The 15,985-nt window shown below is 43.1% G+C and overlaps 1 protein-coding gene across 1 annotated transcript in view; it reads right to left on the reverse strand.

The window, feature by feature from the left end:
- LOC126262443 (solute carrier family 52, riboflavin transporter, member 3-A-like) overlaps positions 1–15,985 on the reverse strand; it is an 86,738-nt gene that overhangs the window by 32,287 nt on the left and 38,466 nt on the right. The window contains exon 2 of the mRNA XM_049959094.1: positions 13,373–14,582. Within this exon, the coding sequence (XP_049815051.1) occupies positions 13,373–14,509 (1,137 nt within the window). The 5' untranslated portion in view covers positions 14,510–14,582. The remainder of the gene's footprint in view (positions 1–13,372; positions 14,583–15,985) is intronic.

The raw sequence follows: 15,985 nt of genomic DNA on the forward strand, positions 1-15,985 counted from the left end.
TAAGCAAAGTCTCTGTTTTTAAATTTTGTACAGTAACTCTGTCTTACGACGTCCACAGTTGAAATGATAACTGTACACACCAACTCATGGCCTTTGCTGCCCTGCTGTTATCTGAAAATTCGCTGTAGTCGGTTCTTCGTCGATCGTAAATCTCGAGTAGGGATCATGAGACCATGATAAGATGGATTAACGTGCGTAATGAGGCAGACATATTTGCTCCGCTTCATATCTGAATACAACAGGACAGCAAGAAGTAAATATTCGTCTGATGCACCATATACCAACCAGTGTATACTGGCTTGCGGAGTATGTAAGTACTTGTATAGAGTAGAGATGGAATAAATTCGTTCATGGTCGGGACTAGTTCACTAGTGGCCGGTCCTCTTTTGGACTCATTCATGCTTACTTATTCACCACAACTTTATTTATTTATTTTTAGAATTGCTTTGTTCTGCGTTAGCAAACTGATGCCCAAGCACTGATCTGCAAACCCTATCACTATGTAACAAACCTCAGAGGGGAGGGCAGTCCGCAAGGTCCCCTTGTCATTTAAATATATATGTATCAAACTCAAGTAGTGTCAGAAAGTTTCGAAATTCCACCTAAAATTGTTGGTCACTCGAGCAAGGAAAACAGATTAGCATGGACCCCAGGTTGTTCGACTACTCTGATTCAAAGCTGCAAAGTGAAAATGGTATAGGGAACTGCTTTGATAAATTCATTTGATTCCATTTCAAAATGTAGTTGTTTTAGCAACTCGAGAAAGCTATAGATACAGTAACTGATATGTTACCATTGATGGAAGTTACTTGTAAATGCTAAAGTGGAGTTTTATGGGCACTGTGTTTTCAAAATCGTGCGATAGTATATAAAGCAAACAAGTTCCAGCGAATCGGAAATTCTTGTTAATTTTAACATATAATTACAACAAAGTTACAAATGACCGGTCGTAGAGGTTGGATAGCGTTCACGAAGAACTAAGTCTCGAGATTTATTGAAGGGTTTGAAATTGAACGAGAATGGGTGAACCCAATGAACGAAAGAAACTACAACTGAAGGAAGAATGGTGGAAATGGAACGAAGAACAAGTCAGCACCGAAGGAGGACGAGACGGTCTGAACGAAACAGAGATGGGAAGGAGGAACGGCAAACTGGACCTAGGGACGAGACTGAAGCTATCAGAATACACTGTCAGTTGGGAATGAGGTCTGGTGGAAACTAAACGACGAACGAGACCGAGACGGGCATAAGGAATGGAGGAATTGGAACTGGGAATAAGGCCAAGGTAGGAATGGGGACCAGCAGAACAGCAACTAGGAATGAGACTGAGGTCACCAGGATCAGCAATTGACTGGGAACGAGAAATGGCGGAAGTGAAACGAGGAAAGAGACCAAGGCGGGAATGAGGAACGGTGGAAATGGAACTAGGAGTGAGACCAAGGCTACCCGAATCCGGAGATGGTAGACAACAAGGAACAGTGGAAGTGGAATGAGGAACGAGACTGAGTGGCATCGAGGAATGGTGAAACTGGAATGAGGAACGGCACTGAGGTGGGAACGAGGAACAGCAGAAGTGGAACGAGGAACGGAACTGAGGCTGAATGAGACTTACCTGAAGAGAATGGTGAACGACTGTTCCTCAGAAGTCGTTCCTCAGTCCTACCAAACAGTTTAGTGAACGGTTAATTTTGACCTGTTCCCACCTCGAGAAGGAAGCTCCACCTCTAGTACAGATGTACTGTTGCCCAATTTCCTGTATTTCATTATGCATGAATATGGGGCATACAGTTGTATAAGGCCGTAATGCAAGATTTAAAATTATCTTACAAACGTCTTTTTAAAACGAAACTCAACGCAATTACCTTTGGAAACAAACAAGTGCTATCTTAGGCTATTTTATTTCGTTTGCATAAAGTTCAAAATGGTTCAAATGGCTCTGAGCACTATGGGATTTAACATCTATGGTCATCAGTCCACTAGAACTTAGAACTACTTAAACCTAACTAACCTAAGGACATCACACAACACCCAGTCATCACGAGGCAGAGAAAATCCCTGACCCCGCCGGGAATCGAACCCGGGAACCCGGGCGCGGGAAGCGAGAACGCTACCGCACAACCACGAGCTGCGGACTTGCATAAAGTACATTGTACATAAAAGACCAATGTTAAATGCATAATTTACAGCAATTTCTAAATGGTTTCGCCTATTATTTCGACACCGATAATGAGATCACATACAGATCTAAACTGATACCAATTTTTGCAGCCAGTTTTATCGCAGCAGAAGGTGACACATGATGGGTTTTAGCAGTCCATTTCCTGGTAGTACATGCCTTCGCTTGATTTCTACTAGTGCTGTTGTGTGAGTACTGGCAGTCAATATACGACATGAAGGACGTTATTAGAAAGCGCACGCTAACGCTATTCTGAAATTGACAAATGGTTACTTGAAGAAATATAGACGTTCCCGGGCTTCAACATGTCATTATTCTAAATGCAATCCACATGAAGTTAGTTGACGATGGAGCTTATAAGGGAATCGTGACAAGAATCACTGACTTAGCCAGTATTTTTGTTTTTTATTTGCATTCCAGTGAAAAGGTCAGTTAAGTTCCCATTAACCATGCCGAATTAGGATTGTGTGGTGTAAGAGTGTTTAACGTCGCCTTTCAACAACCACCGACTGTATTTAACAATCTTTAGAATCATATGGTACAATGGACCAAATACAAGAAGAGCAGTGAAACATTTCTTCGTAAATAATGGTGTAAGATGTATTACGATGGAATATTCCTTCTTACTTAACCAATACCGCAAAACTCTGCATAGTTATGTTTAACAGATAACACAGGATGTTTGTTAAATGCTATTCTATGAACTGTCTCAACACTAGCTGTCCTCTAGTTAAAACACCACGGAAAGAACATAAGCCACCCTACAGTTAATGAAAACGGGTAACCACAGAACTATGTACACCATCATGGTTGAAACTGCAGCACAGTCATCTGTAAGCACACCGAACCTTCCCAGTCAAATAACATCCGGACCTAAAACATAAGACATTAATTTAACCTTTAATCGTGATTTTCCTCTTCTTACAGACGACAAGACAGAAAGAGGTCACGTAATACAATAAACAGACGGTGCTCCTGTTCCCTCTAAAATAGTACCGTGAAAGAGGTAATAGCACCTCAACCTTGCATCCTTCGCCAGTTAGAGCTTACATTCTGTCACTAATGACCTCTTCTCCAACGGTAAGTTGAACCCTAACGTTCCTTCTTGAAGTGAAAGCAACATTTTGCGGCAGGAGATACGGAAAAATTATAGTGCGTATTTATAATGCAACCCTATGAACGGGATAATCGAAAAGATTGTAGAGTATAAAATAAAATGCAAACTAGCAATAGTAAAATGTTGTTCTTCTTTTTCTTGTGCTTTTGCCCCGCATCGGTGCAAGGTCGACACGGTTAACGGATTCAGCACGCCTAGTTCAAGGTGTGGCCGGATGCCCTTCCTGTCACAACCCTGTACCCCCAGGGATGGAAGTTGTGTACCCGAAACGTATGCATGTAGTGTTATTCATGTGAAAGTGAGAGAAATTTTTCGAAATGTTTGTGTATCCTGTAACTGAGGCGGGACTTCATGATACCAGCCCGGTATTCACCTAGTGGGATGTGGAAAACCGTCTAAAAACCACATCCAGGCTGCCCGGCATACCGACTCTCGTTAATCCGTTGGGCGGTTTCGATCTGGGGCCAGCACACCTCCCCTCCCCGGAAGCTGAGCTTTAACACGCACGGCTATCCAAGGCGGGTAGACTAGCAATAGTACAGTATAAAATAAAGCATTTCTGAAAAAAGAGGAGTACGGTAACATCCAACACGAATTGAAATGTTAGGAAGTCTTGTCTGAAAGAATATGTCTGGAGTGTAGCTTTATATGGACATGAAATGTTGACGATAAGCAATGCAGACGAGAAGTGAATAAAAGCTTTTGAAATTTGATGCTACTTAATAATGCTGACGATCCGAATGGATAACTAAAGAAGAGGCACTGCATTAAACTGGAGAGAAATGTAACGTATGGTACAGCTTAACTAAAAGAATGAGTAGGTTGTTGGACACCTCCTGAAGCGTCAGGAAATAGTTAATTTAGTAATGGAGTGGCAGTGGTATGTGGGGGGTTTAAAAGTAGAGTGAGACTAAGTCTTCATTACTGTAAGCAGATTCAAGTGAATGTACGTTAGAGTAGTTTTGCAGAGATGAAGAGACTTTCCCAGTATAGATTAGCGTGCAGAGTGCATTAAATCAGTCTTTGCATTGTAGATGACAACAACAATAACTTCATCAGGCTATAGATCGTACAGTGTAAGAAAGTATTTTGTACTCCAGTCGTTGGATAAATAATAAATATTCGAATTTTTAATATAGTTGGTTCTGAAGCAATGTTAAACAAAAGAGCCAAGGGAGGTTCAGTCATCCCCCGTAAAGAAGGAGCCCAATTACTATGAGAAACGTATTGCTGTGTGGCAGAAGTATAACAACACGTCTTCAAAATCTCGTTTCCTACAACTGAGGTAGTCCTCTACGGCTGCGTTACAGAAGCTGTATGTGAAGCTGCAGTTTAAAAAAATGTGTCCTCCAGTTCGTAAGAGAGAAAGCCATTCATTCACAGAATACCATTTCACTCGTTTACGTAATCTATACTGCAGGTCCGATCAACTAAAGCCTAATTATCAAAATTCAACGTTTCAAAGTAAAGTTACTGTCTTAAAGCAGCCTGCCAGCCCTCCGTTCTTTAAAGTTTTGTGCTGGCCGTAGTGCTCCATTCAGTCCACTAAGCCGGAAGCAACGACTTGTACTGCGCAGCTTTCATGTTACGTAGTTGAGACCGCGGGCCACGCAACACTATCTGGAGGTGGGCCCTCGTGGAGATGTTTCGTCCTCTTTCTTTGTGTACACAACGGCAGTATTACACTTATAAAACTATCATACATAACACTTGAAATAAGAAACTATAAAAGAAAAGTCAACAGAAACGTAACTCAAGTCACTATCATATTAAAGTCTAAGCCGAAGTACACCGAGCGAGGTGGCGCAGTGGTTAGCACCCTGGACACGCATTCGGGAGGACGACGGTTCAATCCCGTCTCCGGCCATCCTGATTTAGGTTTTCCGTGATTTCCCTAAATCGCTTCAGGCAAATGCCGGGATGGTTCCTTTGAAAGGGCACGGCCGATTTCCTTCCCCATCCTTCCCTCACCCGAGCCTGCGCTCCGTCTCTAATGACCTCGTTGTAGACGGGACGTTAAACACTAATCTCCTCCTCCTCCTCTAAGCCGAAGTTGAACGGCAACTTAATATACTGCTGGACGGTTATTTAACACCGGAATTTTTCCTGAAGACAATATAACTCTTTCTGAATTCAGTTAAAATGGAAAAAAATTACAAATTAGGAAAACGAGACTTCATTCAGAATGCTATTTTAAAATTAGTCCCCGGGCATGAATGAGCTCTCGATTCTGTTCTATGTTTCTATTTGTGATCTAATTGGAGTTGGGCTCAGGAAGGTATATGATAAATTATGGAAAAATAACAGATTTCCACTGAGATGCACAAAACTATTACTACTGTTCTGATATCTAAGAAATCAAATTCTCGAGGTTTACAGGACTGTGTAAGTATAAAAATTTTAATTCCAGACTTTAAATCCCTGACGCGACTCATGAACAGCATGATACACTCTCTACTCCCTAAATAAATCGGTTCTTATCAATCACTTACCGTAAATTGGTTAGTCATTTTTTTGCTTGACACAGCCACGGAATATAGTAACTTAGTCAGTTTAACATGGTTATCAAAATGATAATTTGTCTTAGACTTCCTTGACTTTGATAAGGCTTTTGAGACCATTATTCATCGGTATTTAGTTAACACATTGAATAAAATGGAGTTATCTCCAATTTATGCGCCTGATTCGAAACTGTGTTTCCGACGCCCACTTCAGTTTTATCATCAACGGACAGCTGTCGGTTCCAATGCCACTCGAGAAGGGCGTTCGTCAGAGCTGTCCAGTATCCACAACGCTGTGTGATATTGTTGTAGAAGCTCTTAATGTGTTGGCCGGAGAGAAACTCAAGCTGCATGGAACAGGACAGAGACAATGAAAAAGTTGTCACACAATGACATTGGAACGAAAACCTCAAGCACCATTTTATGTCTGAATGGGACGGATAAGCACACAGCGCATCTTTTTATCTGAAGGTGTACAACAGAGAGACATGCTAACATGAAGACTAGACAGAATATGAAGTTCTTCGGATCTCAACAAACGACACATTTCTCAGTATTATGCAAGAACGGTTTTAGAGAGGAACATTATTGGCAAATGTGTATACTTCTTTCAGTGTAGGAAAGAAGGTGTTAAACAACAGCAACGAAAGTTTCTAACATATAATTAGATTGGACAACACAGAATGTCAAGTGGCGAATCAAATGTAAGGACGTACCCAGGGCAAATGTTGCAGAATGCTAAGGAGGAAATGTACTCGTAGTGTGAACACTTCACTACTAGGCCAGATGTAAGGTACTTCCCCTACTGCTCACAGCTTGCTCACTACTTTCATTCCCATTGCAATGGCTATCAGTTGGAGCCTTTGTCGGTAGGTGCGTGCCCAGCAGGTCGGCGCAGTCCATCAGACCATCTTCACGCAGCTTCCGCAGCGACACTGCTCGAGTTACTTGACGCTTCCTGCGGACCTGTCAGGCTTGATGACGACATGCGCTGCAGCAGTCTAGTAAAAGTTTGTCTCGCAAAATTTCATTTGTCACTGGACAACAATAACACCTAGGAAAGATACCGTAAGAATTTTATTTAAATAGTAGAGATATTGCTGATGTTGTGGTCTTAGTCCAAAGACTGGTTTGATGCAGTTCTTCATGCTATCCTGTGCAAGCCTTATCATCTCTGAGTAACTACTGCAACCTACATCCTTCTGAATGTGCTTAGTGTATTCATTTCTTGGTCTCCCTCTACGATTTTTACCCTCCACGCTGCCCTCCAATACTAAATTGGTGATCCCTTGATGCCTCAGAACGTGTCCTACCAACCGATCCCTTCTTCTAGTCAAGTTGTGCCACAAATTCCTCTTCTCTCGAATTCTATTCAGTACCTCCTCATTAGTTACGTAATCTACCCATCTAATCTTCAGCATTCTTCTGTAGCATCACATTTCTAAAACTTCTATTCTCTTCTTGTCTAAACTATTTACCGTCCATGTTTCACTTCCATGAAGGGCTACGCTCCCATACAAACACTTTCAGAAAAGACTTCCTGACACTTAAATCCATACTCGATGTTAACAAATTTCTCTTCTTCAGAAAAGCTTTTCTTGCCATGGCCAGTCTACATTTTATATCCTCTCTACTTCGACCATTATCGGTTATTTTGTTCCTGAAATAGCAAAACACTTACTACTTTAAGTGTCTCATTTCCTAATGTAATTCCCTCAGCCTCACCTGATTTGTAGCCGGCCGCTGTGACCGAGCGGTTCTAGGCGCTTCAGTCCGGAACCGCGCTGCTGCTACTGTGGGAGGTTCGAATCCTGCCTCGGGCATAGATGTGTGTGATGTCCTTAGGTTAGTTGGGTTTAAGTAGTTCTAAGTCTAGGGGACTGATGATCTCAAATGTTGAGTCCCATAGTGCTTAGACTCATTTGAACCGTTTTTTTTTTACCTGATTTAATTCGACTACATTCCATTATCCTTGTTTTGCGTTTGTTGATGTTAATCTTATATTTTCCTTTAAAGACACCATCCATTCTGTTCAACAGCTCTTCCAAGTCATTTGCTGCCTCTGACAGACTTACAGTGTCGTTGTAATCCTCAAGGTTTTTGTTTCTTCTACCTGGATTTTAATTCCTACTCCAAATTTTTCTTTTCTTTCCTTTACTGCTTGCTCAATATACAGATTGAAGGACATTGGGGATACGCTACAACACTGTCTCACTCCCTTTCCAACCACCGCTTCCCTTTCGAGCCCGTCGACTCTTATAATTGCCATCTGGTTTTTATACAAATTATAAATAGCCTTTCGCTCCCTGTATTTTACCCCTGCCACCTTCAAAATTTGAAAGAGAGTATTCCAATTAAAATTTGGTTATAGTGGGACGCGAACCACCAACTCTTCAAAACCTCACTATTAGTCTGTTACGCTGTTCACTGCGCTACCGCAGGTATTACTGTTATTAATTGTGAGTGATGGATAGCCATTAATTGCGTCAGAATAGATATACAAAGTGTTACTACAATCAGCCTAGTTGTGGTCTAAATAATATTTTTTTGGAAATCAAACGATTTTAACGTGCCCTATTTACATTTTGCAATAATCCTTTCACTACTTATTAATATATTTGTTATTGATTTCTTATAATTAAAATTAATTAGCTTCATACTGTGCGCACAACAACCTCTACACAGGAAGTTCTCTAAGATCTTAGAAGGACAACAGGAATTTAAATGTAGAAACAGTTTGCCACAGATAAACTGGTGACATCAGCATTTTACTTCATAATGAAGAAGAGTAGAAGACTGCGAAGCTTGTACGCGAATTTGGGACTAAAAGTAGGGCCAGCCTTAAATTGTCTAAATCAGGAATGACATCTTAACAGACACAGAGAATTGGTCACAACCAATGTTGTAGCTGAAGTGGGAGCCTACGATTGATCCTGTACAACTCACACTTGAAGAATACGCCATTAGAACTCTAGATCGCATACAAGAAATTATATTTACAAAAATTAAGTCCTCTCTGAGCTATATTATATTCCTGCTAAATTGCTCGTTGCACAGAGGATAATTAGTCGTGGATTCCTGGTGTATCTGACAAGCTACCATCTGTAAGGTTGCTTTGGCACTCCAGTCCAGCTTGTGTGAAGGGATGCTAGTAGTAAGGAAAACATCTACACACTATGAACCTACTTTTCTCATGCATACCCGGAAGATTATACAAAGGAACCTTGTCGGCATGACAAAACACCTGAATCAATTTCTATAACCAAGTGAAAGAAGCCCAGCTATTAATGTGGCATCTATTAGCCCACACCACAGTTTGTTAGTATAATTTTTGTTCCGGCAAGTTACGTAGAAGTCGATATCCTAGCCGCAAATCAGACAAAGACACACAAAACCCGAACGCATACAATATTCACAATAAGATTGATTGAACTATACTGGCAACAGATGGTCCAACATATGGACAAAGAGACACAATACTGTCCTATAATTAAGATGGTTCAAATGATTCAAATGGCTCTGAGCAATATGGGACTTAACATCTGAGGTCACCAGTCCCCTAGAACTTAGAACTACTTAAACCTAACTAACCTAAGGACATCACACACATCCATGCCCGAGGCAGGATTCGAACCTGCGACCGTAGCGGTCGCGCGGTTCCAGACTGAAGCGCCTAGAGCCGCTCGGCCACAATAGCCGGCTATAATTAAGAATCTTGCTGGTGTTTTATGACTTTATGAGTGAGATGATATCTACAGGAGAGGGTCTACATAAACTCCGACACAGCCCTTACTGCGAACACTACTCGCTTGTTCACACGTTCATTTGTAAAAGTCAGCAGGAGATGTAGAACTGGACAAAAAACACATTATTATCCTAAACATAATGGAGTTGGAATCCTTACCCATATCTGAAAAACAATAGCTACGCCTGGCCCACCGAATAATTAATTTGTTATGCAATTACTAGAAAAAGATCTGACTTAAGAAGATAGTCGTCTTTTAAAATATAAGAAATATATTTTTAGGCTTAAAATGGTCTCTGGGCTGTCTACATTACTGTAGTGTTCATCCCTAGTTCACCACAAAATCCGTTGTCGACTAGAATGCGATTTGCGTAAAAGTGTCTCCGAAGAGCATTTACAGCGGGAGTAAGATAGTCGACATCGCGGTCAGTATGGCAGCACGTAATTTCAACGACCGCCTAACACGCATTACGGAAATTATGAACGTGCTTGTACTTGAGACTGGACCAGCCTGTTACAACTTCGGCACAAAAGCGGACAAAAAGCGGATCGAGCGAGCAGCGGAGCGGATGACATAGACTGCCAAAGAGGCCCGCAGGACCACCATGGCCACGAAGAAGATGGAGAAGGACCTCGTCTTGGATCTGAAAGGACTGCTGTATGGTCCATGGACGCTGACTAGAGGTATGTTTAACCCAACTAAAAAAAATGTAGCCCAAAACTTTAAACGCGTTTTTCTAGAATCCTCATTTTTCAAATTGGCTGGAAACATAACCTGAGAGCGGACACACGATTTTGATCGGAATTTGATGCTAGAATTCTAAATTAAATTCCCATCTTCAAAACTCTATTTACAATTGACGCCATTGTCTATTTCTTGCGAGAAGAAAATGAAATTGGTTTCAACACGTCACCATTTCTTTAGAATTTACTATTTTTCAATTATCCTATGTACGCTGACAGAAAATATATTGAAAACGACTTATACAAAATTATTTTGTTACATGTACAACAGGGGCGCTACGGGAATTCCCGTCGAAGACCGATGTTACGGTTGCAAGGGGTCCTTCCGCTTGGTGCAGCGGCAACAGGGAGCGTCCTATGTGGACACAAAACTAATTTCTTGAAGAAGTAAATGTAAGGAATAAAACTATGACAACAAATTTAATATTACTTATTATTTAATTTGAAAGGAAATCACGGAAATCACCTATTTTTCCTGCGTTCAAAGACGGCTACCCCCTTAGGTGACTATAAACTGTATTTGGTGGAGGAGCGCTACCAACACAAGAATTACGTCAGCACCAATTACAACAAATGTTTGCAGATTTTGCTTAATACTGGACTTTCCCAAAGACCATGACTATGTCAGCCCTTGCAAACCAAACTGAATCACCCATTTTCCCTAAAATGGGAGCTGGATCTAGATTTTGCTTAATTTCACTTTGGTTTCACATTCTCTTGTACTACAAGGTTCAGTTACGTTTAGAAGATTGACTCATCCAAATTAGCTTGAAGCAGCTGTTTATGGTCGACGACTTATGCACTGGCGACAAGCAGTTGATTCAAGGCACAAATGAATCACAGACATTGGCTGCTAGCAGGCATTGATTGGGATCAATAGTGGAAGTTGAAATTTTGTGCCGGACCGGTATTCGAACCCGGGTTTCCTGCTTACTATTCAGATGTTCTGACCACTTCTTTTAAATGTATTCTGTAGCGAGGCTTTTTTCCATTTTGTTCGTTGCATTTGGCCGGGGCGGACATCACACGACACCCGTTCCAGTCCTCCGCACACAGTGTTTATTGTAACCGCACAGACTACCCTAGCACGCCTCCCATTAGACACAAATCTTCAACTTATCCACACACTGCTAATGTAGTACTCCATGCCGATTATTCTCATTACTCGCAGCATTTCGCTGATTCCCGTAAGAGTTCGAGCCTGATGTGCATCGGCACTGTAGAGATCATTGGCCGTCTCATACATATATGGTGTCTGCTCTTCCGAACCTGTCTGAAAGAACAGACACCACATATACGAGGCTTGCCCAGAAAGTAATGCATCGCATTTATTTTCTTAGCCGAAAGCAATGCTACGAATGCGAAACTTTACATATGTATTATTTGAAGACTCCTGAGTGAGCGCGCTAAGTTTCCATCACTTCCTACAGACAGCGTAGCTGCAGGACAGTTTCAAAACAGCGTCTGTAGGTGATGTACGTTCCAAGCAACGCGCCATCATTGAATTTCTCACTGCAGAGAAAGAAACTGTGGGGGATATTCACAAGCGCTTGTGCAAATCTATGGAGCATCTGCTGTCGACAGAAGTACAGTTAGTCGCTGGGCACGGAGGGCGAGGTCATCAGAAGGCGTTTGGCGAAGCTCCACGATTTACAGCGGTTTGGAAGACCGTCCACGGCTGTCACACCTGACCTAGCCCCCTCGTACTTCCATTTGTTAGGGCCATTAAAGGATGGCATTTTTGGAAGAGATTTTGAGGACGATGAGGAGGTAATTCACATAGTGCAGAACTGGTGAGGTACCAGGACAAGGATTGGTACCGGCAGGGCATACACGCCCTTGTTTCGCGCTGGAGAAAGGTAATAGAACGGGATCAGATTACGTGGAAAAATTGGGTGTGTAGATAAAACACCATTCTTTCGTGTGTGTAATTCTCATTACGTTCAATAAAGATTTTTGAAGAAAAAAATGCGGTGCATCACTTTCTGGGAAACTCTCGTATAAGCAATAAACTGTTTTGTATGGCGTTTTTTCAAGCGAAAGAAGCCACTTTTGGGGAGGATGGAGGCCCGATAACAGAAGAAAAATGCAGCTGAGGTCATTAACGTGCTCCTGCGGTAGTGGTCTGCTCGGTGGTAGAACAGAATATATTGGGTGTTACGAGTAAAAGAAGGATAAACATTAGATGGGTAGACATAACAACTAATGAAGGGGCACTAAACAGTATCTGGAAGTAGTGAATCATTAAGGCACCTCTTGACTAACAAAAGCCGGCGGTGGTGGCCGTGCGGTTCTAGGCGCTTCAGTCCGGAACCGCGTGACTGCTACGGTCGCAGGTTCGAATCCTGCCTCGGGCATGGATGTGTATGACGTGCTTAGATTAGTTAGGTATAAGTAGCTCTAAGTTCTAGGGGACTGATGACCTCAGACGTTAAGTCCCATAGTGCTCAGAGCCATTTGAACCATTTGACTAACAGAAGGTATCAGTTGACAGTACATAGCGTGAGGTATCAAGGAAATGAGATGGTCATGTAGTGTAGAAGAGTTGGTGGGGAATGGGAGGGATAAAACCGTACAATAAGATCAAGGGTTCACTAGAGTAAGTAGATTCGTAAGGTTGTGGAAGAAGTGGAGAGGCTTGCGCTCGGCAGATGAGCGTATAATGCTGCAGCAAACAAGCCTTGGGACTGAAAACTACAACAATTCTAAATTATCTTACTGAATCCGGATATCAACTTACAATACGTCCGTTACACCAAGTTCATTGTCATGGGCTGATTTTACGCCACACTCCCTGCTTGCCTGAAAAGTTACCTGTATTTTGTACTTTATGACGTGCTTTCAGTACATTGCAAGATTATTAAACACTGAAACTTCCTGGCAGATTAAAGCTGCGTACCGGACCGAGCCGCGAACTCGGGACCTTTGCCTACGTGCTCTACTGACTGAGCAACCCAAGCACGACTCACGACCCGTCCTCACAGCTTCAATTCTGCCAGTACCTCGTCTCCTACCTTCCAAACTCCACAGAAGTTATCAAACACTGTTTATAGTGGTAGTGACCCTGCGTTGTAGAAGCTAGTGCTTACCACGAGGAACTCTCCACCCGCGTGGCCGACCAAAGGCGGTGACGGGCTCATGAGAGCGGTGACAGCGATGTAGACGGTGAAGGCGGCACTGACCACTGAAAGCGCGGATATTGTCCTCACTGACGTCTTCGGCAGGAAGAACTGCAGGAAACACGCCAGAGGGTTCGCCATGGCGGAGAGGCTGACCGCCAGGTGGTAGGCGACGTTCCCGTACGGCAGGCACGAGTACGACTGGATGCTGGGGAACGCGCCGTTCCCGAAAGCCGCCACCAGCGACACCAGCACCATCAAGTAGACGTAAGTGCGGCGTGGAAGTCGAGTCACTTCTCGCAAGTCTGACCGCTGGCTAGCTGCCGGTCCAGCGCTGCCCTCTCCGCTGCCATCTTTAACGGTCTTTTCCGCCTTCTGCTCTCTTTGCGATCTGACTCTCTCACCCTTGCACACTTTCAAATTATTTAGAAGTACGAAAGAAATTGTGCTAATGGCGAGGACTGCGAAAAGAATGAAGATAAAAACGGTAGTCGAGAAGTTCGGAGGAGGCGTGTACGGGGCGAGTACCGTATAAGACTCGTCTGGGTTGGTGGCGTTCACGACAGTTTGGTTGACACAGGTGGGGTTGCCTCCGACACCTTGTATAAGGGCGAACACACTCGGCAAGAAACCACTGAGGCCCTCGCCGACGAAATAGGAGGTGAGGTACGTCTCTCTGTAGTTCCTCATGAAGGGCATGAAGAGCACAGAGCTGGTGCAGCCGACGAGCGCAATGAAGAACGTCAGCACCAGTAGAGACGTACTGCGCTTCTCACCTCCGATGTACGTCGTCTCCTGGTACAGTAGAGCCATGAGCAAGAGAGCGATGGTCCCCATTACCAGTAATCCGTAAATAATGAAACTGTCCCGCAGTTTGCCTGGGAGGAACTTCTGTGTCAAGCCGTACAGGATGGGCCCGATGTTGGCAATTTGTACGATGATGGAAATGAACGAGGGCAGGTTCCACCCTTCTGGCTGCGTCTGGACGAGCAGTGGTAACTGGACGTACATCCCGTTGATCGCCAGCCATGTTCCGATCCCGAAGAGAACAGCCAGGACGTCCACCACTACTTTCCGGTCTGACAGTCCTTTGATGTGGAACTTCATGTTGATCTGGTGTTGAAAGGTACGTGGGACTGCAGGCAACAGAAGTGGAGTGCCTTCGTCGATTTCAGGCAACCTGCGAAAGATTAAAAATTTCATTAAAATCTATAATCAGAGACGGTTTAAGGAGGGTAGGACGTCAAACGGGCCGACTTGGACATGTTTAGAAAAAACACAAATTTTATAGTTAATTACCTCAATTTTTACCACAGTTTTTAATAGATTTGGAAAATTCTAGAGTTTCATACACCTTTAAGTATGGTTTGTATGCTGTGCAAAATTCATCGAAGAATCTCTCTTACATATGAAGAAAAGTGTACCTACAGCAACAAATGCTCCCATTAGTAAGTGAAAAAAATTGAAAAAATTTCACATGTAAAAAAAAATATTTCGTATGTTTTCGAACTTCCACTGCTAAGAGTGTGAATCCTGAATCCTTCCTGGTGATGCTGACAAAGCTTGATGAATTTATTTGTAAAAGTATAGACTCTGGAAATTAAAATGTCCTGTGATGCCTCTCCTGCTCGAAGTCGTCCCGTTTGACGTCCTACCCCCCTTAAGGCACAAGCGGCCGCCTGGGGCGTCAAGCTGTGCTGAGAGGGGCGTCAGAGGCGCTCAAGTACAAAATCTGTACGTATCAGTGGCGAAAACGGACAAGCGTGAAAGCATACGATAATGGAAGCAAAAAATGTGGGTGTCCCCAAACGAGAAGTAATGTGTGGTTACGAGCCGCCACTGACTTCACTGACTTCATATTGTCCCAGTTACTATAAATGTATCTGAAACGTAAAATTTTCCTTTACGTCCCCATTTTTTATCATAGCGCCCATTCTTTTTGCTGGAAGTTCTCCACGAAGCTCATTATCTGATATTACACTGAAGCGCCAAAGCAACTGGTATAAGCGTGCGTATTCAAATACAGAGATATGTAAACAGGCAGAATACGGCATTGCGGTCAGCAACACCTATACAAGACAAGTGTCCAGCGCAGTTGTTACATCGGTTACTGCAGGTTATCAGGGTTTAAGTGAGTTTGAACATGGTGTTATAGTCATCGCACAAGCGATGGGACACAGCAGCTCCTAGGTAGTGATGAAGTGGGGAATTTCCTGTACGACCGTTAACGAGTGTACCATGAAACTCAAGAACCCAGTAAATCAAATCTCCGATATCGGTGCAGCCGAAAAAAGATCCTGCAAGGACGGAACCAACGACGACTGAAGAGAATCGTTCAACGTCACAGAAGTACAAACCCTTCCGCAAATTTCTGCAGATATCAATGCTGGGCCATCAAAAAGTGTCAGCGTGCGAACCTTTCAACGAATCATCATCGATGGGCTTTCGGAGCCGAAGGCCCACTCGTTTACCATTGCTAACTACACGACACAAAGCTTTACGCCTCGTCTGGGCCCGTCAGCACCGACATTTGACTTTCGATGACTGGAAACATGTTGCCTGGTCGGACGAGTCTCGTTTCAA

Source organism: Schistocerca nitens, chromosome 6 (assembly GCF_023898315.1).
Source record: "Schistocerca nitens isolate TAMUIC-IGC-003100 chromosome 6, iqSchNite1.1, whole genome shotgun sequence".
Classification (NCBI taxonomy): domain Eukaryota; kingdom Metazoa; phylum Arthropoda; class Insecta; order Orthoptera; family Acrididae; genus Schistocerca; species Schistocerca nitens.